The 24048-nt window shown below is 38.9% G+C and overlaps 1 protein-coding gene across 3 annotated transcripts in view; it reads left to right on the plus strand.

The window, feature by feature from the left end:
• Positions 1-915: 915 nt before the first annotated feature.
• The window catches only part of LOC103716433 (alpha-N-acetylglucosaminidase), a 45378-nt gene continuing 22245 nt past the window's right edge, over positions 916-24048 (plus strand). Inside the window, exons 1-9 of one of the 3 annotated variants that reach the window (XR_003387446.2) lie at positions 916-1280; positions 1483-1556; positions 1962-2173; positions 2877-2998; positions 7509-7594; positions 10864-10958; positions 11429-11510; positions 18654-18760; positions 20793-20823. Coding sequence is in view for 1 of the 3 variants with exons in the window: in XM_008804420.4 (XP_008802642.2) it covers positions 1050-1280; positions 1483-1556; positions 1962-2173; positions 2877-2998; positions 7509-7594; positions 10864-10958; positions 11429-11510; positions 18654-18760; positions 20793-20823 (1040 nt within the window). In the remaining 2 variants the exon portion in view is untranslated. The remainder of the gene's footprint in view (positions 1281-1482; positions 1557-1961; positions 2174-2876; positions 2999-7508; positions 7595-10863; positions 10959-11428; positions 11511-18653; positions 18761-20792; positions 20824-24048) is intronic. The other 2 variants (XR_005514503.1, XM_008804420.4) reach the window with 2 other exon arrangements.

A 24048-nucleotide genomic window follows, 5' to 3' on the forward strand; every position in this document is an offset into this window, starting at 1 on the left:
CCTTTTAAGGATGCTTTATGTCTTTTTATAATCTCACATTAACTCACCCTCTCAACCCCCAATTAATGCTCTTTCCCTCTCTCTCTCTCTCTCTCTCCCCGGTGTGTGTGTATGCATGCATGTACATGCATACGTATGCATGTATGCATGTATGTATATGTATGTATGTATGTCTATGTATGTATGTATATGTGTGTGTATGTATGTATGTATGTATATATGTATGTATGTATGTATGTATATGTATGTATATATATGTATGTATATATATGTATGTATGTATGTATGTGTATGTATGTGTATGTATGTATGTGTATGTATGTATGTGTATGTATATGTATATGTGAGAGAGAGAGAGAGGGAGAGAACATTAATTCAGGGGTTAAGAGGGTGAGTAAATGTGAGATTGTAAAAAGACATAAAGTACCCTTAAAAGTTATAAAAAGTAAGGGTATTTTTTGTCTAATGAAAAATGGGTAGATTGATAACCTACCATAACAGAGAGTAGCTTATCAATCCCCTATATATATATATATATATATATAACTCAAAGATCGGGTCGGCGGCGGTGCACCTTTGGAGCGGGGTTTCTGCCCGTCAGCTTTCTTGCATCTTTCGGGTTTGACGCCCTCGTTGACTCACATGCTTATCAGGCTCTTTGATCCATATTTCAAGGCCAGATGAGAAGCCCAAGGTGCCGCACGGCCGGTGTGTATATATACACACACACACTTATGGTGGTATACTGTATGCCATGCGGGATATAATTTAGGCTGTATGGTAATGTACGGATGCAATGCATTTAGAGCTATGGAAGCATTTTTCGCAATTTCTAAGATGCATTTTTCTAAGCATCCTGCCCTTGGGCTTTCCCTATTCCAAGCCCAACTAAAACAGAACAACCAAAAGTCCATGGGTAGCCTCGACAGCAACCCGAGATCGCTTCTTTGATTGCTCGATAAGATTTTCTTCTCCTCCGACCAGCTTCGTTTATCACTCCATCCATAGAGCGAGACGAAGGGGAAGAGGCGTCCTCCTGAACCGCAACAATGAGGACCCTCAAACTTCTTCTCCTGGATCTCTTGGTTCTTCTTCTGTTGTTGCCCCCTTCATCACCTTCTCCTTCTCGTCCTCTTGGGAAGGCAGCGATGAAGGAACTGCTGAGAAGACTGGACGGCAAGAGAGCATCTCCTTCAATTCAGGAGGCCGCCGCGTGGGGAGTTCTCAAGAGACTGCTCCCCAACCACACCTCCAGCTTCGGCTTCGAGATCGCCCCCAAGGTGGACTCAAGAATCTTATGTACTTCGAGAGTTTTTTTTTTTTTTTTGACGAGTTAAATTTTATATTCTTGAGATCTTTATGCATCTTTAGATTAAAGGCCCTTGTTTGTTCTCGTATAAATTTATATGATGTTTAATGTTTCAGCTTGCCTTGTTTTTTCTTACCGTCTCGCATTTGTTGACTAGCTGGATACGTTGGCAGGGCATTTGTGAGGAATTCGGTTGCTTTCGGATAAGTAGTATCGAGAATTCAAGTTACGGTGGACCGGAGATATTGTGAGTTATTCTACCACTTGCCAGAATACTTTTCTTGATTACTTTCCGTTCAGTATCCAATTTTTCAATAACAGTTGAATTTTAGTAGTATTTAATATTTCTGAAAGAATTGTTCATGATCACGATAATTTACCAAAAGACTGCAAGCCAAGTTGGATTTCATTTTGCTGGCTTATTCATTTGATCTGTCTGTGGGATCTGAATTCATTTCGATTAATGTAACTGAAGCAGGTGAAATTATGGACGTGCTTTATTCAGTATTTTCTAACCAATAAAAAGTCAAAACTTTGCATGCTAGTTTCTTTCTTGTTCTTCACTTGCAGCTTAATCTCTAAGGGTTTCGTTATGTTTATATTTTAGCTATTTCTTAATGTTACATTTGCCATTTTTTTCTTTGCTTTCTAGAATTCAAGGTACTACAGCAGTTGAGATTTCATCTGGCCTTCACTGGTATTTAAAGTACTGGTGTGGGGCTCATATTTCATGGGATAAGACTGGTGGCAATCAAGTCGCTTCAGTTCCTCCACCTGGGTCGCTTCCAAGGGTAGAAGGCCAAGGGGTGAAACTTGAACGTCCTGTTCCGTGGAATTATTACCAAAATGTTGTAACTTCCAGTTGTAAGTACTTCATAATTTACTTTTCTTTGAAGAAAAAAGAAGCACTTGATTTAGTTCAGTCGCAGCATCAATTCCAGTCAGGTGTAAAAGAAATGCAAGGTTCACCATGAGTCATAAAATCCTGGAATGTGAAAATGGCACAAGAATACTGATTTTTTATGCCAATTGGTGGACAAAAGAGTCAAGAGAGTAATTCAAACCATAAGCTTGTTGGAGATAATGTCAATTGCTGGCTGGTATTGAAGTGCTGCTATTGCAGAGTATTTCTTCTAGAAATTTGATATGTTTGTACCCTAGAAGTTGGACCAGTCCCCTTTTACGAAAAACAATTTCCTTTCAGTCATATAATTTAAATCTGGTTGTAATTATTGCATTTGAATTCAGTCTTGTTATGAAATGTATCCTGTATGAATTATTCTCATTTGAAAATATTCATGGTCAATGACTGTGGCTGCATTAATTAGCAATGATTTTTGAGATCTAGTTGACAATGTAATTATCTGAGGGCTTGCTTTGAACATCTGACTTTTGCCTACCTTTTCTTGTTTTAGTATTCATTTTCTTGTTTCTCGTAAATGCTCTTCACTTCTTATAACCTGATGCTTTAAATTCTGTCTTTTGGCATGTTCTATCCTTCTAAATGTTGCATTATACAGTCATTTTCACTCATCAGGTTTTCTTTCTCAATTAATCATTTGTATAGACTCTTTTGTATGGTGGGATTGGAAAAGATGGGAGAAAGAAATTGACTGGATGGCTCTTCAAGGGGTGAACTTGCCTTTGGCATTTACAGGGCAAGAATCCATATGGCAAAAGGTTTTCCAGGTGAAGTAAATTATCTTATGCTGCTTAAATTAGATCCACTTCTATCTAATCTTTCTTCACAAACTATCCATGAAGCATGGATTTGCATTCAAGACACGGATATGACATGACACGGGGATGCTGATATGACAAATCTTGGAAAACATAGAACAAGATACAGCTAGGGTATGGCAACAAATAATTAAATGTTATTTACATGGATGTAAAAGTAAGCATTTGTAAAGCATAACAGGGTATCATAATAGCAGTCCATACTCCCATCAATGACACCCCAAAACTCCTTCACTTAGTCCTAATTCAAACATGGAACATAGGCCATATTTCAGATCATGACAACAACATCACAAATTCTGAAATTAATCATCCATCATTTCGATCATTAAAAGTCTATATTCATGAGAATCAACCACACACATATCCAGAAAGTATTCCAGGTTTGTAGGAAGTATCCAGAATCTTCTTTTTCTTAATTAAAAAAGAATATTTGAAAGTATTTGAAATGTATCCTAAATATATCTGACAACATATTGGTAATTGATACAGATGGAATACAGACACAATATACAATTTAAGGTGTTATTGTATCCTTGCAATTATTTAACTGACACCTGTTTCCTTCTCATGATTGTATAATGCTTGGTTGTCATTTACCAAAAGGATCACTGAGTCTTTCCAGAATTTTCCAATAAACTGTTATTATTGAACTTATCGCTCTAAAATGAAAGATTTGACATGAAAGTTTTGCTATATTTGGTTCATGTTAAAACTTTAATCTAGCTGTCATTCATAACAACATCCACTGGAATGCTTTCTTATACCTTCAGTAATATGGTTCACTTAACATTTGGTTCATATTAATAGCTTTTATCCATTTTATTGGGAACCTATGTGATGATTAGGCTGGTACACTATAATCGTTCCCTATTTAGCTGATACAGTTGAATACTCAAGATTGATCTGAGTTTGTAGGCTTTGGCAGTTTGGCTAGTCAACGATTCATTGATGTGTCATATGATGATCTGATCAGAATATGGAGCACATAAAATTCTGCCAACTGATATGGTGCTTTGTGGATTCTGAGTGTGTTGGGAACTTCTTCAGCGGTCTTCTAGCCCATGCATCTTGTCTGTTTTATTCTGTTTGCAGAATTCTTTGCCATGTGCTTGTCTCAATGATCCCTGCTTTCTAGAAGGTCAATAGTTCTCTTGTTTGAGCCACCTATCAAGGCCTCCCTTTTCTGATTACCTTCTTCTACCAAAGTCTGATTGCTGTGCTGAAAGTGGTAGTTAATTAACCATATATCCAAAGTTATTTTTGATGAAACTTTGTTCCTAGTGTTGAAGTGCTGATACCTGTTAGTATGGACTCAATGGTACAGTACCATGTTGACACACAGTACACTTCTTGGAGTTGGCAACTTGGCACAGCCAAAAAAAAGGTGATGTATGGTTTGAACTGGTATGGATTGATATGCATGGCTGCTTAAATCCCAGCTTTGAACTTATGATTCTTAAAGCGTTATTTATGATACACAAGAAGCATGTAGACTAAACCTAACATTCTGTTTAAAATAAGCACACTTTTCTGGTCTGTTCCTGCAAGTCCGTGCGACTTTTCGACCCAAAATGATTCACTTTGGCATGGTTTGGGTGAGAAATGGACTAATATGCTACATACTTTCCAAATAATATGGGTCATCATGAACTAACTCGGATTAGCGAATTTCAGATGTTTGACTATGTATAGGAAAATAGTTGGGTCGATTATATTCAACTAGTTATAATCATGCAAATTAATACATTATGTTAAATTTAAGAAATTGATTATACAATTTAATCATGCACTTGTTTCATTATGATTGTTTGATTTCAGTAAAACTTAATTATGTACATAATTCATTTTGGGTATTCCTTAATATAAGGTCCGCCGTACCGGGTCCGGTAGGTGTACCGGTTGCCTACCGGACCGGTACGGTTCCGGTTCGTACCGTGCTCCGAGCAGTATAAACCAGGAATCTCTTCCCCGCCGGAGCCGAGGAAGAAGAAGGGAACCAGAGAGAGTGCGGGGAAGAGAAGGAGGGAGCCCACCTTCGGCCGCCATCAGAGAGCCGCGGAGGGGCGTCGGAGGCCGGTAGGGGGCGGCGGAGCCCGGCAGGGGGCGTGGGAACCCGCGGAGGCGCAGCGGAGGCCGAGGCCGCGGCCGCGTCCACTGTTTCGAAAGAAACAGGGGACGCGGCCACGGTTTTAAATTTGGGGATTTTAAGTGAAGTCGGCAAATCGGTTGCCGACTTCACTTAAAAATCCCCAAATTAAAAAATTTGGGGACTCCTATATGCATTAGAAAAGAAATTAAAATGATTGCGATCCTAGAAATGAATCAACGATATCATTACCTAGGAAATGAATCAGCATTTAGGAAATAGAATTAAGGTATTCCTTTTTAACACATCATCATTGATACTGAAATAATCTGACTTGTATTGCATGATCAAGTTTTAACTATAGAAAAGAGATTGGCAACGTTTATATCTTGAAGAAAAAAAATCAGCACTTAAGAAATAAATAAACATTTACGGTATAAAATTAAGCTATCATTCTTTTAACACGATCAAGGAATCAGTGATAATCTGATATTCTGACTAGCCATGAATGATTAAGAAGAAAAGAAAATTATGTCTTGTGATCCTAGAATGACAATAATTACATTGAATATATCAACTTTTATTAGTGGATGCTCATTTAAAAAATTTATCTACTTCAAACATTTCCTTAAGTTCCTTGTCAATAACCAACAAATTAATGTCTATAAATTTTTAATGAATTCAACTTGAACTTTGTTAACTCTTACAACATGCATGAAAAGAGGTATGCATGCATACTGGTTCACGCTAAATGAGCATAACCATGAATAAGAAATAGTGATGAGAGGGGTAAGAAAACAAGAAATGAGGAATAAATAGGGGGAAGAAAATGAATGAGAGCAAGTGCGAAAGAAGAAATAAAAAAAAGAAAGAAAAGTAGAAAACAGAGTGATGGTGAATAATCTAAATCAGCTTTAATGAATATAATATATTCATGCAAGATAATCCTCTTCCTCCAAACTGATGTAATAAAGAAAAGAGAACAATCTCAGTTGAGCATTTGTATTGAAGATCAATAAATAAATATTTTAAAGCCCTTTCAGACTAAAGAATTGCTTGAAAACTCAGTCCAAATATTTGCATCTCCTGCTTCCATGCAGAAGTACAATCTATGTGCATGTGCATCGTTGATCAGTTAACAAGTTGAGCACGATGAAATGGTCAGGTTTTGGTTGTGCTCATAAGAATCTTATGTTTTATAAATTTATATTTAACGTGTCATGTACTAATTTTCACGTAACTGCATTGTAATAGAATACATTGCAACATGACATGATACAAGTGTTAGGTGATTGAACTATATGGGCTTAATTCAGGACATATTTGGTTCCCTGTGTTTTGTGGTGGGGGTGTTAATGAAGGTTGATAATGATGGAGGTCTCATGTAGTTGGGTGATTGAACTCGAAATCTTTATCATCATTGATATTTTCCTGTTCTTTGGTTCCTCTTTGTGACTCTATGTATAGTTTTAACTAGGATATGAAGCTTTCACCTGCAGTATTATCTGTATCCACTTTCTTTCCATCTCAATGCTGGTATAAACTATCTTAAGATGATCACTTCTGGTTGTTTTAGTTTTCTTAGAGTCTAATGTTGCGCTTCTTAGGTGAAGATTGATACTTTGATAGTAAAAATGAACAGGTGCTGGCAATCACATATCTTTGTTTCTACAGTTTTAGCAAAGCCAATAAGTGCTCATGCAACTTGGAGAAGTGTGCACAGAAGCACATAAATGAGGTTTCAGGTTCATAACCTTGCAATGTAATCACAGGCACCTGAAATGCTGGGTAACTGTGCATGAAAGATAGACTAATATGTTAATAGACTTGATCGATGCAATTCAACATGTCATGTGGACCTTATAAAAATCGGCTAATTTATAAGTTAGCTGTACAAAAAGTTAAAGTAGGATTATAAACTAGAAGCAATTGAAATTTTATCTTCCATTCGAGTATGGTGATCCAGTCCACTTCCAGAAACTGAATACTTAATGGATACAAAAGTTTTTGTCTTTCAAGAGATGCCATCATCGGAAAGAAACTGGGATACATTTGTTTTTTCACTCTCAATAAACTGCATCATTGAAAATGTCCTATGTTATACGTCTTTGTCGACACTATTATAGCCTAAAGCTTTCTGTCTTTGTATAAATTACTAAATGCTCAAATTATCTTTTAGTTCTATCAAATTTTATATCTGATATACACTCCTGGGAGATAACCACTTCCATCTATGGTGTTTGAAGTATAAATCAGCAGGTTTATTTTTATATCAAATATCCTTGTTTTAAATAATGCTGTAAAACCATGTTGTTTCATTTCCTTTTCCATGTTTTGTTATTTTCACTGATTATGAAATTCTTATTTCAGGACTTTAATGTTAGCATTAAAGATTTGCATGATTTTTTTGGTGGGCCAGCCTTCCTAGCTTGGGCTCGAATGGGAAACCTACACGGGTATGTTAAGGAATAAGGATAAATCTAGAATTACTGGAACATCCTATTTTACAGTCATGTACACATCATATTTTAGCTAAGAGATGGAGTGACAAATATTTATATATCATCTGAGTTGATTGTTTAGATTTGAAGTTTCTGTAAGCAGAATCTCAGTGGTATCTTTGATCATGATATGTGCTACTCTCTTTCAGCATTATTTTTGTTGGATCAAAGTATCAAACCTTTGTTTAATGGCTTGTTCATATAGAAAGAGTCTTTTAATTTTTTGCTAAATGAGTTAGGGTTTGATGCTAAGTTTAGAAAGGTTGATGGGATTTTAGAATTCTATTGTTGCACCAGGCAGTCCTAGGCTTATGTGAAGCAACAAGTCAAATTAATTATTATTTTCGGTGTTGTACATTAGCAAACTATAGATGGTTATGAAAGAGGACTTCAGAAAATGTTTCTCTATTTGGTTGCTCAGTACAAGACTTTTCCTTGTTTAGGGTCACTTACTGTATGGGTTTCAACTTTAAACTTTCACTAAATTTGTCAATAATTTTGTCATTTATGATGCAGTATTTTGTCATCAATGATGTTTTCACTTTTGAGACATCGATGGATAATGATTCTTGATTCAGAAGCCAACAATTTGGAGCTCATAAATTTCGTCCACGTCACACCCTAGGACTCGAACCAACTCAAATCCCAAGGCATGATAAGCAGTTTGTACATAGTAACATAAAATGAACTATCCTTTGAAAAACCACGTGATTGAATAAATTATTGCTTAAAGTGTTACCAACCACAAATTTTAGATAAAAATTTGAGTCTCAAAACTTCCAGCAACAACTTATATATAATATTAATCTTTCAGTGATACCCAAAATCAAGGTACGCGGAATCGACCGAACCGACGTACCGGTGGAGACCGGTACCAGTTTGGTACTGGTTAGAACCGGTACTGAACCGTCCAACCGAAAAAAAAATCTGCGACATGCGCGCGTACGCGTGCGTCCGCGTTTTAGCCACAGAGTGGCATTAAATGCCCACGTGGGGCCGTGTGGGCTCGCGCTCACGCGCAGCGCAGTGTGGGCTAGCTGCCCCTCGTGGGGAATCGCGCGCGAGCGCGGAAAACCGTGCGCCGGCGCGGTTCCGTACGCATGGATTCGTGCGTGGGCGCGAGCGATTCCCTGCTCGCGCCCGCCGCGGATGCCCTTTTTTTTCTTTTCTTTTTTTTTTCCTTTCCTTCTTCTTCCTCCCCGAACTCTCTTCCTCTCCTTTCTTCCACTCTCTCCTCCTCTCTTCTCCTCTCTTTTCCCCTTCTTCCGCGAGCAAAGAAGGGGCCGGAACCGCGAGCAAGACGGGTGATCCTCGTCAGCCCGAGGAAGGTCGGCCCGAGGCCCGATGCAACAGGTAGGCTTCTTCTCTTCTTCTTCTTCTCCTTTTCCTTTTCTTTCTCTTCTTCCTCTTCTTCCTCTTTCTTCCTCTTCTTCTTCCCGGACCGGTTCGCACCGGTACGGAAAAGGAGCCGTTCGGTTTCGACCTCAAAGTGGTCGGAACCGAATTCTATGGTTGTACTGTACCAGTGTTGGCCGGTACCGGTACGATATAGGCTGAACCGGTCGGTTCTGACGGTTCAGCAGACCTTGCCCAAAACCATGGTATGCTGAACCGACAGGAACCGGTCGGTTCAGCCCGTACCGGACCGGTACCGACAGGCACCGATCCGGTACAACCCTTGAAATCGGTTCCAACTCGGTACTAATGCGAACTGGCTCGGTTCGTGTCGGTACATATCCGTACTAGTGCGAACCAGTCTGATTCGCATCGGTTAGTGCGAACCAGTCTGATTCGCATCGGTACGGGTTAAATATTAAATTTGCTGCGTGCCGAGGCCAAAATCCAGCTGAACCAGCCGAACCAGTACGGTACCGGTACCAGTGCCCACCGATATGTTGGTACGGTCGGTATGGCGGACCTTGCTCACCAAACCATGAAGCAACTGTGGGCATCGAGGCCACAGAAAGGTATACCATAGCTATCACCTGTCACTTTGAAAAAGGTCTTACAGTCGCTGGAGTGAGCTATCTAACTTGATACAAATTTCTGCCATTGTCAAAATTTAAGTTTCTATTGAAAACAAATGCTTGTAAGATGTACGGCACAAATCAAATTGCTATTGGCAAAGTTCAAACAAAAGTTCAACGAAACAATTTTGTGATGAAATATCAAAATTAGAGTTTTCTAATAAGAAATGAGATAATATGAGATGATCTAAACATATTTATCTTTAAGTGTTGAGCCTTTGATGATCCATATAGGTTCCTTTTTCTTACGAAGTTCAATATTTTATCCTCAAGGCCATGTATATCTTCATTGTTGATTGGATGAGGTCACATATATTAATACCTTGGGTGAGGCAACACATATTGTCAAGGTTCACACGTCACTTGGCTAGAGTTCTATATATATCCTCGTAGATAATTTCAGAAGGCCATAAAAGAGCACCTCGCCCAGATTCACAGATATCTAATGGAATATCATTTACGTCATTATAAAGATTCCTCAGAAAGCTCCCATGCAAACAAACAGACATAGCACGTCTGTAACAAATTCTAATCAGAGAAGGAAATCAAGTCAGAATGCATAAATACAAGTTCAGAAATATCAATTCAAAAACTCCTGATTTTAGAATACCCAAATAAAAGCCAAGCACAATTTTAGCTAACATAGCGCTGGGCTTCCACAGAAATGAAATTAAGATCCTTTCAGCTAACTATAGATTTACAAAGAAACGCAGCTCCAAAACTGAAGCTAATTATAATCCAAAATTTCAGAAGTTGGAAATGACCATAAAGGAAGAAAAAAGAAGAAAATAGTATGGCACTTGTATAGAAAATACTTGCAACTTGAAGATGATATTGTCCAATACTTAAAAGAGTTAAAGAATAAAGCTATTTTAATGGGATACTCCAGAAAACCATGCCATATGCTGACGCTTCTTCCTGATATTAGCTAGATGATCCATTTTTGGGGTGCTTAGGAGCAAAATGTGTCTAGAAGTGTCAAGACTAGAAATATAAAAACTTACTTTCCAAGTAAGGTTGTCATCGAATTGAGCCTGGAACAAGTTTGATAGATATAAGCTAAATAGATTAACTTCAATGTTATGGACATGTAACTTCTTTAGTCATCATTAAGCAAGATAAGAAAGCTAATTTTGACCACTTATTGTGTTACTTCTTATGATGTCTTGTTTATTTTTTCTTTTATTTGTGTTATAGGTGGGGTGGACCACTTACACAAAATTGGTTGGACCAACAACTGAGACTACAAAAACACATCCTATCTCGTATGATTGAGCTTGGAATGACTCCTGGTAATTCCTTTCTTGGAGATTAAAAGGTCTTATGATTAAATGTGTTGTACCTAATGAATGATTGAGATGTAACGTATCATGCATCATGCCCACTTTTAATAGGGCTTGGTGTCCTATAATGTGCTGTATCTCACAACACACTGACTATAATGAAAGAATATAATTCAGTAATTTAGTTAGTAACCAAAGGGATAATTTCTGGCTCTGCTCCTGATCAAACATATGTTTCAATGCCATCGTTGTTATCGACACATCATCTTAAATTCTCTGCAGTAGGAAAACAGTTCATAGCTGTTCCCATATTTGTGATAAAGTATTTATATTTGTTTAATTATTTTTGTAGCTTACATCATTATATTGGTTTACTTCAAAATACATGAAGTTTGTAATTATTAGTTATAAATTCTTTTTAGTATCACCAGTAATGGCTCTGTCAGTTTTGCGTTTACATAATCTTCTAACTTCTTCAGTGCTACCATCATTCTCTGGGAATGTGCCGGCTGTATTCAGAAAAATATTTCCGTCAGCAAATATAACCAGACTTGGAGATTGGTATTTTGCTCTTCTGAATTTTCTCTTAATAGTTTCAGTATTTTTTTCTAGAGATTTATATCTAACATTAGTTTTATAGTTTTTTTTGCTAAACTGTATTAGTGCAAATTTATCATTCTTTAATTGCTACGACTATGTCCTGCTTATGCTTCATCTTATGGTACAGTGTCAATGCCTTTTTTAATTATTTCTTCTTAGTTGATTTTTGTTCTGCAAATGTTGATTCTGAGTCATTATCATTTTAAACTGGTTATGTTTTCCTTATTTTCTACACCTGAAGCACAAACTGCTTTAAGCATATTAGCTTGGAAAGTGCATTTGTTAATCTTAGTATACACCATGGTATGCTGAACTGGTTCGTACCGGCCGGTTCAGCACATACCGTACCGGTTTGGTCCCTGATCGATACGATACGTGGTGGAAAACGGTATCGGGCCCGTACCGAGAGAACCCAGCCGGAGCCGGGGAAGAAGAAGAGAAGGAGAGAGCGAGCGGGGGAGGGAGGAAAAAGGAGAGGCCTCGGCCTCCGCTGCGCCCCTACGGGCTCCGCCGGCCCTCCGCAAGTGGCGGAGGCTTCTCCTTTTCTCTTCCTTCCCCGCTCGCTCTCTCCTTCTCTTCTTCTTTCCCAGCTCCGGATAAATTCTCCCTGTACAGGCCCGATACCGAACGTGCTGAACCGGTACCGTACTAGTCCTGTAGGCGACCGGTACGACTACCGGTACCGGTACAACATACCTTGGTATACACTACATTATTTTAATACAAGAGTATAGGATGCTATGATATGATCTGCATTCAGTCTTTTCCTAGGAAAATATCAAGTTGAGAAATTGAAAAGTTTGGAAGCCATATAAAGTATGAATGTTAGTTTAGCAGGAAAGATACTTTTCTTAAGTTCCTATTCTTTGTCATGAGGAAAGTTGGGAACATGCGTAATTAAATCTGTGTAGTTTTTGATGGTGGAAAGAAGACAAGAGAATATAACCATTTTGTCAGCCTTGGTTTCCAATGCTGCTCCTTGGACATTAGTAACTGGTTGCAGAAATTTATTTTTGCAAACAAAGCAATTATGCTGCTGAGGATTTCTTTCATCTAATAGCTGACCAGTCTGCAAATATGCATAATGGACTATATTGCAAAAGAGATGAAAATGATTTTATGCTATAGTGGTGCTCTTGGTCAATTCAAAGGTTACTTGCATTGCTCATTACCAACACCAAAGTGGCACACAAACTTGTTGAAGGATGCTTAATATAAATAAAATTTTGAAAGCTGTATTGCATCCTTGGTAAAGTCTATGCTGTTGGAAATGGTGCTGTAACAAAGCTATGATTTGCTGTATGAGATACAAAATGAGGCATTAGGTGAAGTTAATTTATACCTTTATTGTACATACTTGGGCATTATTTAGTTGACATGAGATATTTAACAATGTTTAAGATACATAAGATCCATAGGGACCTATAGGAAACTAGACTAAGTTCCTTGGGCAACCAAAAGAGAATTAGCGCTCTAGCTTCTTGTTTCTTAAACTTGTCACAATTATGATTAAGTCAGAACCAAGCAAGGGTAGACGAACCGACCGAACCGACGTACCGGTGAAGAGTGGCATTTAATGCCACTCTGCCGCATTAAAAGCGGCCATGCGGGGCAGCATGTGGGCTCGTTGCCCCGCACGGAAAATTGCGCGCGCGCGGTTCCCCGCGCGTCGACCGCGATTACCACCACATGGAACGCGCGCAGGCACGAGTCGGGGACGCATTTCCCCACTCATACCCGCATCCCCGCGCGCGGGCGCGCTCCCCGCGACCTCTTTCTCTTTTTTTTTCTTTTCTTTTTCTTTCTCCTCTTTTTCTTCCCGAGCTCCTCCTCTCTTCTTCCCTCTCTCCTCTTTTCTCGTCTCTTTCCCCTTCTCTTGCGAGCAAAGGAGCTCTTCTTCCCCGCGAGGTGCTCGGGAGGAAGAAAGAGGCCCGATAGCGCGACAGGTCTTCTTCCTCTCTCTCCTTCTCTCTTCTCCTCTCTTCTTCCCTTCTTCCCCGCGAGTACCGGTGCGAACCGGTGTGGTTTGACCAGTACCGGGCTTGTACCAGTGCGGTTCGCACCGATACGGGCAAGGAACCGTTCGGTTCCGACCCTTCCACCGCTGTACCATACCGGTGGAGGCCGGTACCGGTACGATACAGGCGGAACCGGTCAGTTCCGACCGGTTCGGCAGATCTTGGAACCAAGGTTCGCCGTACCGGTACCGGACTCCGTATCAGTATCACACTAGTATAGTGTCAATACGGTACGGTACGGAATTTTTTTGGCATACCAAAGGTCGGTACGCCACTCATACCGGTACCGATACCAAACCGGTACGGTACAGTACAACACGGCGTACTATGGGACTCAGAACTCAGAAAACTTAATTTTTGTGGTTGCTAATTGTGGATACTTACCATAAGATGGTGGCAACTTCTTTCAGTTATTGGAGAGTGACTCCACATTGATATTTGAATCTATTATGACACATTGACGAGGTGACTTGAGATCAAGTCTTGTTGAAACCGCACTTTCAGGGAGACTGAGCTCACAATAAGGTTTTGAAAGCTGATATTTAGAAATTAGGACCGTACCAATCCCATGTTGGTACAATATGTAGTTATGTACTATGGTACATAGTGACATACCATACTGACATTGTGTACTAGCCAGCATGACTTGGGTTAGCCTATGCTCTTGGCCATTTTTGTGCTCCAAAATTTTTTTGGCCTTTTTCTTTATTTTGATTCTCATTTTACACAAATATGGTAATTCAGTGATTAATACTCAAATCATCCTATCCTATCCTATATGTTTTGAAGTTTTCAATCACTATTTAACATGTCTTTTATGGTGTAGTACATGATTTCGTATAACTTATCATAAGATTTACATCGAATAATTATATTTTGTACATTTTACACAAAGTCGAATGGTGCAAATTCGAGACTTGTAGAGTTCCCCACTGCTTCTCTTTCCTTCTCCTGCCTTCACATGACAAAAAAAACAGAAAGGGGAGGACTATAGGTGTCTTGCTAAGTATGATACTATCGACCAATTCGGGCTTGGTTCGGGCTCGATGTACTCTTATTCTATGCAATGCAAATGGTTCAAGCCTGGTTTCCAGACAATGGAATGCACCAAGGCCCTGTGTCCCAGTATAAGTCCCGTATTGTACATACAAGCCAACAAGGGGCCAGTATCTCTGGTACGAACCCTGGTTCTTAATCTGTGATAGCATTGGATATTTCATAACCCGAGAAATTCATATGGGCTAGTGCGATTCATAGTCACTTTGATAGCCAGACCATGCATATGTCATATTAGGAATATCTAAATGCATGTTCATGTTAAGGATGTAGAATGCCCAACAAAGGATATAACTATCAGATATGGGAAAGTAACTCAATTTGGGTGATAAAAATTGATTGGATATTAATGGTAGGCTGGTAGTTCACTAGGAGAATTTCATGTATTTATTGTTTGTAACAAAGTAATAAAAAAGTGTATACATTTGTTCTTTTTGGGATGAAAGAGTTTCTTTAATGTTTAATAACATTGTTTCCATTTTATCCTCGAGAACTAAAGCAAGTCGTTGGCAATAGCGGTGGGATGCTAGTGTAGATGATTGCACTGTCTCACTAGGGTCTTAGATCATGTTTTGCATTTAAGAGAGTTTGTTGCAATGCTATTTCTCCAGATAACTTGCAACTTAGGTATTAGGGTCATATAAAATGGGATAGATCCAACTAATTATTTGTGAATTAGTCATTTACCTAAATAAATCTAGTAACCAGCCTTCCTTCATGGGGCCATATGCTCAAGGTATGATCTAACTTGTTCGGAACTTGTTATATGCATTTAGGCGGGATACTAGGCCATAGGGTAGGCCTTGACGTAGGCCCTAACCCTAGCGCTGTAGGGTGAGAAGCACAAGGTGACAGAAGAGAAAAGTGGAAGAGAACACTATGAATTAAATTCTGTTAATCAATCAAAAGTCTGCCCCAAACTAAACCCCAGGCTGCTTTATATAAACAAGCTTTACAAGTCATACTACGATTAGGAAACCCAACCCAAAATAAAAGGAAAAAATGCTAAGACTATTTAACCAAAAAATATGAAAATTCGATAAAAAATAATGCTGACTATTGGCTGTGAATTCGCTAGCTACTACGAGGTTTGGCATGGCCCAACTGATCATAGTACCTACCAACTATATCCTTCACTGCATCAAGCCTAAACTGCCATTGAAGTTGTATGGATGGTTATAGAGTGTTGAATAGTAGTAATAATAGGCCTTGTCAGTTGTCACGTGTAGAGGATGTCCTCTGGTCTTTCTTTAGGCCGTTGGGAGCATATGGAAGAGCATTTTAGATTTGTGTATCACCTTATTAAAGACACCGTCTATGATTATGGGTTATGGGGCTTTAGAAGCCATAAGGAGGCTTGTTATTAGAATTAGTTGACTAAGGAATCCCACTTCTAGTGGGATCTAGCCCCTACTAAATATTGGGACTGGCCTCACTATTGAGGGGCTTTCGTTTCTCTTATCTGTGATTGTTTAGTAGGGGCCAACCTCCTTTTAAAGAAATCAGGAGATGACCCACCTCCAAATAAGCCTGGCACCAAGGTCCGCCGTACCGGTACCGGTCGGCGTACCGGTGGCCGGCCGGACCGGTACGGTACCGGTCCGGTCCGGTCCGTACCGGCCGGTACCGGTCCCGTACCGGCCGGTACTCGGTGGTTTCAAAAACCACAGCGCGCGGCGCTGTGGTTCTAAAAAAAAAAAAAAAAATCATACCGGTGCGAACCGGTTGGTTCGCACCGGTACGAGGCCGGTACGGGCGCCGAACCGGCCGGTACGGGCGCCGAACCGGCCGGTACGGGCGCCGAACCGGCCGGTACGCACCCGTACCGGCCGGTTCGGATAAAAAACCGGGAGATACCGGTTTTTTATCCGTTCCGGTACCGGTCCACGGCCGGACCGGTACGTACCGGCCCGTACCGGCCGGTACGGACCGGTACGGCATTCCATGCCTGGCACCCTTTTCTTGTTGGACTAGGATGAATATGTCTTTCTCGTTATAAAAGAGGAGAGTTCAATCTCTAATATCCTGATTGGCTTAAAGTCGCACTTGTCTTCTCTTGGGCTTTCTATGTTCAATCAGTGTCATACCATTACTCTTAAGCAAGGAATGCCGTACCGGCCCGTACCGGCCGGTACGGGCCGGTACGTACCGGTCCGGTCCCTGACACAGATGAAAACCGGTATTTCCGGTTTTCTTCTGTGAACCGGCCGGTACCGCTTGGTACCGGCCTCGTACCGGTGCGAACCGGCCGGTTCGCACCGATACGGTGTTTTTTTTTTGGGGGGGGGGGACCACAGCGCCTCGCTGTGGTTTTTTTTTTTTTGATGGGAAAGAAAGTGGTCCGGACCGGTACCGTACCGGTCCGGCCGGCCACCGGTACGCCGATCCGGACCGGTACGGCGGACCTTGCTCTTAAGGCTCTTTGCTCATCATATCCTTGGAAAAGAACCTCAGAATCCCACCAAAGATCAGTGCTACACCACAACAAAAGAATAAAGAACACTCACGATTAACTAATTTAGACTCAAAATCTATTTCAACTTTGTCAAAAGCAAGAATATAAAGCTTGATATAGGTGTTAAGACTCCATATCAAGGATGGTAGAACCGCTACGGACAAGCATGTCAGTCGGTGACCGGTGTGATACGGTACTGAATCGTGGCGTACTGGAACCACGAGGAGGGAGAGGGAGAGGGTCATTGAGGAAGGAGAGGGAGAAGGGGGACAGGAAGTAGGAGAGGGAGGGGGAGAGAGAGGGGACTCACTTGAGAGTCTGGATTCGAAGCCACATATTCTCTGTTGGAAGTGTCCATGGGATCCTAACCGGACCCTAGTGCGGTCAAAAGACACCGACCTTGTCACGGTCAAAATATGCCAGCCCTGTTGCGGGAGGATCAGGGGGAGGCAGAGCGCTAAGCCCTCGCCTCAACTCTGGCATCAGGAAAGAAGTGGCCTCGATTCGGAGGGCTGTTTCAAAGGGCCATCGGAGAGAGGTCTCCTCGGAGTTTCGAAGGGCCGGAGGAGGTAGAGGAGGGGAGAGGGGTCAGAGAAGGTGAGGGTTTCGAAGGGTTACAATGGGCAAAAAATATATATATTTTTGGTGATGGCAACAAGCGTTTCGAAGGGGCATTTATTGTTTTGAAGGTCCACGATGGGTAGCGAGAGCTTTTTTCGGTGATGGCAACGAGCGTTTCGAAGGGAGATTTATTATTTCAAGCTCTGAACCGTGGTGATAACCAACCGGTCTGGTTTGATGCATCTCGAGCTAGCCGGTTCAGCACACCCCAAGCCGTCTGGTTCAGCATGGTTTGGCAATCAATGCTCCATACTAATTCTAGACGCCACTCTGTTGACTTGGATAAATTAAATCTCAAACAAGCTAAAATTTGTTCAAAACTAATATATATATGAACAATGGCAAAAGTGGCATTTTTGACAGTTCTGGCAGCTTTTTAGTAAAACAGCTATGACTTCGTATTGACTCCAATTAACATAACTGTAGGCTATTGGACAGCTTATTCAGTGAGCTAACTAATGGATCTAATTTTAGTTTTTGTGCCATCACATACTATATTTGGCAAATCAATCATTTGGTTGTTTCTTGTTGAACAATGAGGATTCATAGTTGGCTTCCAACTAAACAACTCTAAATCAATTTTCTACACTTATAACTTAACTATAATAAAGGCTTATAAGTCCAATAAAACTCAACAAGTAAAACAATTTTGTACTTGAGTTGCTGATCAAATGGCAATGCAATTGATCTTGCAGAACATTGGGGCCATATCTGCTATGACATGCAGATATATCTGGCTGGAAGACTGACCTACCTTAGACACTAGGTAGGATGTTGCTTTTGGGCTTGTATCAAAAATCTCCTCTACTTGCATTAGGTTATGTGTTTAAAATTTTTATGCACATGTATAATGTTTTTTTTTTTTGTTGAAAAGAACACAAAATTAAAGATACTGTTTTTCTTACATGGGAGTTCCTCACTCATAGTTCAACTTTTCCTTTGTCTTTATTTCAGGAACACTGTCAATGGTAATCCTCGCTGGTGTTGTACATATCTTCTTGGTCCATCAGATCCTTTATTTGTTGAAGTGGGGGAGGCATTTATTAAACAACAAGTGAAAGGTGATCTTTTTGTATTATGATGAATGCTTTAAACTGCTCTACAAATTACTGACATAGAAATTTTAATTGGGTACTATTAGATTAATAATTTGCACATATCCGTTGAGAAGAGTTGACTTCTTTATCAATTAGTAATGGAGAATTATGTGATTACTAAATATCATTTTTACAAGCAATAGAGAAAATGGGGATATATCTTTTAAAGTCTTTTGCAGTAGTATAAAAGTATACATGGAATGCATGGTAGCAGAACATGCAAAATAAACTGCTTTACTAGTGATGGATTTTAACTTTGAGATGGCTTGTGATGCTTAGGTGAACCTAACAGTTAGAAAAACTTAGGGGCTTTGATTACAGAAATAGTATCTTTTGTGTGAATACCAACAATGCAGGGATGATTTAAACCTGCTGTGTGCATTAGAGAGTTGGTAGAAATGTAGGAAATTCTAAAGGTTATATGGGACTTCCAGACACTTCATAGTTGATCACTAAGTGAATTTCAGATAACAGAGACGAAACTATGCTGAAATCTGAATCGTGCAGATTTTAACATCAAATGGAAGTAAGATAGTTTAAAGATGTGATGAAAGGGAATAACCACAGTAGTAAGTATCTGCTGAAGTCAATCTCTTTGGAGTAGATGGTAAATTAAAGAATTAAAACATAGAATATAAAAGAAAAGGATTAGAGAAAAGGAAAGGAGGAAAAGAGAATAAAGAGGACAGACTGAAAGAAATAGAAAAATTTGTGAGGACAAGGATGGTCAAAGCATGATCTTTTCTTCTCTCCTTTCACAAAACAAAACCATCACATCTTGCTTTTTAGTTGCTGGCCATTTGGCCTTTTTATGGCCTTTACTAGTAATCTAAGTTGTTAAACCAAGTAAGCAGTTATCCTGATGGACACCCAAAACCCTTCCTACTTACAATATTCAAATTCCCATGAATCCCTTCATAGAAAATCACCTTAAACTGACCGAAAATCGCAGTTACTATAGGACTTAAATAATTTCAACATACATAAACCAGGAGCTCCACAGACAGTCCTACACATAATATAACTCATAAACCAACACTAAAAATTACCTAGATAAAAGATCCAAACATACGTTAAGATCTAAGACTAATCTGATCTGCTCCCTTAAAGGAGATAGTTTCTTCTAATCTTCTAATTATGGTCTTACATGCATAGAGGTTTGAGCTTGACTCAAAGGAAACTCCTTGTGGCAGGATAAGGGCCTAAAATATCCTTCCAGGCTCTTGATTGAGTGATTGAAGCCCTCCATCATTTAAGATCTTGCTTTGAATGCTTTTTTTTTTTTTGTTTTTGGCCTGAGCTTTACACCCAGTGCAACCTCCCTCACTGCTTATCAGACGATCTTTGATGACATTGCAGCAAATGATAATGTTACACTCCATTTCAAATCCTTAAAAACTAAAAAGAAAAGGAGGAGAAAATTTAGAAAAAAGAAAATCAATTAAGAAGAGCTTTAAGAAGCACCCATTAGAAATTAGGATGGTCATGATGTCTGGGCATGAAATTGAAAGGGGAAAGCAAGGTATCAACTTGTATCGTATGTATCACATCTGTACTGATTACTTCATGCTTATGCACAGTAATACAACTTGGCATTAGTGATATGAAGGTGTGCTTGCTCTGGGCAACCATAACCTGCCAATACAGTATATATATCATAAGAGATGGTTAGGACATGGAATGGCACTTCAATATATTATCTAGAAGAATTTCAATGAGTATGGTTTTATGCGATACCAAACATGTAATGGCTGGTTATTCTCCATTGTAAACAAGGCATGGATAACAACTAAACTTTTCAACAATAAAAGCTCAATAAAATTCACATTTAAGGTGCCATTTATTATATTGGTCTTAGCTTTGTTACGATTTAATTGTCTGTGTAGTTTACATTGCTGTAGCATTACATTCTTCATTTCTACTTAATTATGTTGTATATGTAATGGATGTTTATTTGTTGTAACCTTGAATTTTTTGCTTCCTCTGCAACTTGCAGAATATGGAGATATAACTGACATCTACAATTGGTAAGCATCTACTCTTTTGCATTTCAAATGGTTCATATTGGACATGGCATAATCAATTTAGCCTTCTCATACTTGGATTTTTTCCCTAAATGCTTCGTCATTATAATCAATATGATTCATAAATCATATGATAGTTCTGACTTAATCTTTCATGTTTTAGTTTGAAAATACTTGTCAAGACCATGGTTAAGAAGCTATTTCAAGAAATGATCTCAGGCTTTCAAGGAAGAATAGATCTCATAGGATCAGTAATATTGTTAACAGAAGATAAATTTTAAATAAAAGTAAAAAAGAAAAATTGCAGTTTGTTTGTTTAACTGAACCACCTACTCCTTTGTTATCACTAATCTGCAACAAAACAATTTTTGGGACTCTACTCTGCCAGCCATTTTATTGTCCTGAATAGTTGTTCGAGACCAGATTTCTTGTTGGATCTGAAAGCCGGACAAAAAATTTTCATTCACCTGCATTCTTATTTCATACCCTGAGCTTATATTTAATGGGCTCGAGCTTTTTGGTGAAAACATATATGCAGAAATTAGGAGAATGACAGGCCAGACAGTCATGGATGCATCAAAATCTGTATAATGGAGCCTTGTTTTTTCTAACTGGAAGGCCTTGACTGGAACAACCCCATTCTCTAGTTGATCATGTCCAATTACTTTACTGATGATTCAATCATTTTAGAAATCAGTACACTCTTCAAAGCAAACTCTTCCATTTTGAGCATGGTTGAGTTGCTGCTTTTTTCGACCTTTTCAATACATGTTGAAAGTGCAACTCTTACAGACCACAATTATGTTTTTAATTGTTGAAAGAACCCGTCAGAGAATAGCCCTCCCTCATCTGGTCATCTCAAATCAATCCAATCAAATTAATATCTCCAAACAAATTGAACTACCGAAGGCAGATATACATTTTCTCCGAACTTGCTAGAAATCTGAACTTGTCATTTTCAGATTATGGACTACGACCCTCTAGTTAGCCTCCTCTGATCATAAACTCTGTGAAGTCCACTGAGGTGGAAACTTCAGACAAGGACCAACTCTGAAGTCCAGCGAAATGGAAGCTTCTGAATTCTGATAATGACTGTCTTCATCTTTAAACAATTTTCATTGAATGAGAATGCTGCATGCACCCCAGTTTTCAGATCTGACTATTCATCCAGGCATGGCTTTAGTCCCAAATCTGGAGTACATTTGGAAGGTATTGGATACTTGGGCATGGCCAAGGACCCCAATTAATTGACTTCTGGCTATAATAGCCCTTTTGGGTGAGGTCTTGTTACAAAAACAATTAAGCATCCAATCCAACTCTCATTCATGTCCATGCAACATTGCACCCAAGAGCTCCATTTCTTGTTCGTCAAACTTGTCCTGACCGAACTTTGAACTTACTCAAATCTCGAGCTGCGACCATCAAAGTCAATCAAAATTTACACTAAAATTTAATCATCCTCTAAGAAATATCACTAATATTTGACATCCTCAAAGAAACCATGAGATCGAACATGGCACAACTGAAAGTGTACCATAATCCATAACTTTTAAGTAAAAGATCACTTACACACTAAAATCATAGCCTTTATATGCAATACCATACCTTGATAATGTAAGCAACTAAACACAAACTGAGACATCGCCAGTGCTACTTCAACAATCACTGAATCCAAATTCAACTTAAGAATATCAAGTCCACTTCTTCAAATAAGTCCCCTAGAGCTCTCACTGATCAATCTAAAATATTGTATAATAGAGGAAGTGATCTCCAAAGCTCAGCAAGCATATTCCTACCATGATTAAAGAAATTAAGGGTCTACTTAAACACAAATGACTTTGATACGAAATACATGACCAAATTATATTTGGAAATAATTTGAAATCATTATTATGAAATTCCAAGAGCATAGTTTTATATAAGAAATAAGATGTTATAAAAGGTTCAAACTCAAGTGTAGAAACAAACCTAACTAATTTATAGATATCGTAAATCGTATACATTTTCAAAATTAGATGGCCAAAGCATAATTTATATTTAAAAACTCTTATATTTCACATAGTTTGATACTCTCTTACAAAGGTTCACTTATGCTTCAAGGCCTTATAAAATCCTCATTATAAACTACACTAGAACATATAAATCCTGATGAGTGAATCGGTCATAGATGAGGTTACTTAAATCCTCCCTGCTAATGCAGATGAAGCCACATAAAATCCTCAAGGTCCACATATACCACTTGGCTAGGGGTCCATGTATATCCTCATTGATAATTCAAATGATGCTACATATACCACCTAGCTAGAGGTCCAAAGAAATATCAAAAGAAACAAATAAGATTGAGGTTTAAAACCTTGGAACAACATATAAACTTCAAATTGATACAAACTTCAGAAAACACAAGAAAATCCCAAGTTTTGAAAGCTAATAGCAGTTTTATAGTTTTAAAATAACTCTTAGTCTTAGAATTGATCATTTATAAAAGACATAATTTCAAAAAATATGAAATTTAATTCAAGAACAGAAAAATTATTTAGAATGGACATCATAGTTTTTAAAAAGATGAATTAGGTTAGAAATCCAAAACAATGTATGAGCTCATATTAAGCAAAAACATTAACTGAATCTTAAATTCAAATTTATGGAGAAAGGTTTACTTACAATTTGAAGTCAATAAAATCCAATCCAAGCTTCCCATTTCATCATCATCATCATCATCATCATCATCTCTTCATCTTCTCCTCCTACTACTCCACCCAAAGGACCATCCTCCTTTTTCCCTTTCCTTCCTAAGTTGCCCTCCTTAGCCATATTTATAGGCAAAGGAGGGAAGTTAAAATTGGTGCCCCCCCCTAATTTGGCTACCTAGCTAGGTCTGTTGCCAAGTGGGTTGGTTAAGGAGGATGTCTGAGTTGGATGGCCGGAAGAATACCAAGATAGAGACTAGATAGGTGATTAAGGCTAAAGATAGGCTAATAAATATCCTTGTCTTCCTTTTATTTATTTATTTATTTAATTGAGAACTAGGGCTTGAGAAATTCTAGCCAAAATTAAGATGGGGGCAGGACATTACATGTAAATAATGAAGTATCCCCAAATTCGTGGTTCCAAGTAAAAAGTTCAACGCTCAAATCCAATGTATTTCTCGAATCTTAAAGTTTCATAAATTCTAATATACCTAAATATTACTAAAATCTAGAAATCTATCTAGAGAATTCTTGTCCTCTT

Source organism: Phoenix dactylifera, chromosome 13 (genome assembly GCF_009389715.1).
Source record: "Phoenix dactylifera cultivar Barhee BC4 chromosome 13, palm_55x_up_171113_PBpolish2nd_filt_p, whole genome shotgun sequence".
NCBI lineage: Eukaryota > Viridiplantae > Streptophyta > Magnoliopsida > Arecales > Arecaceae > Phoenix > Phoenix dactylifera.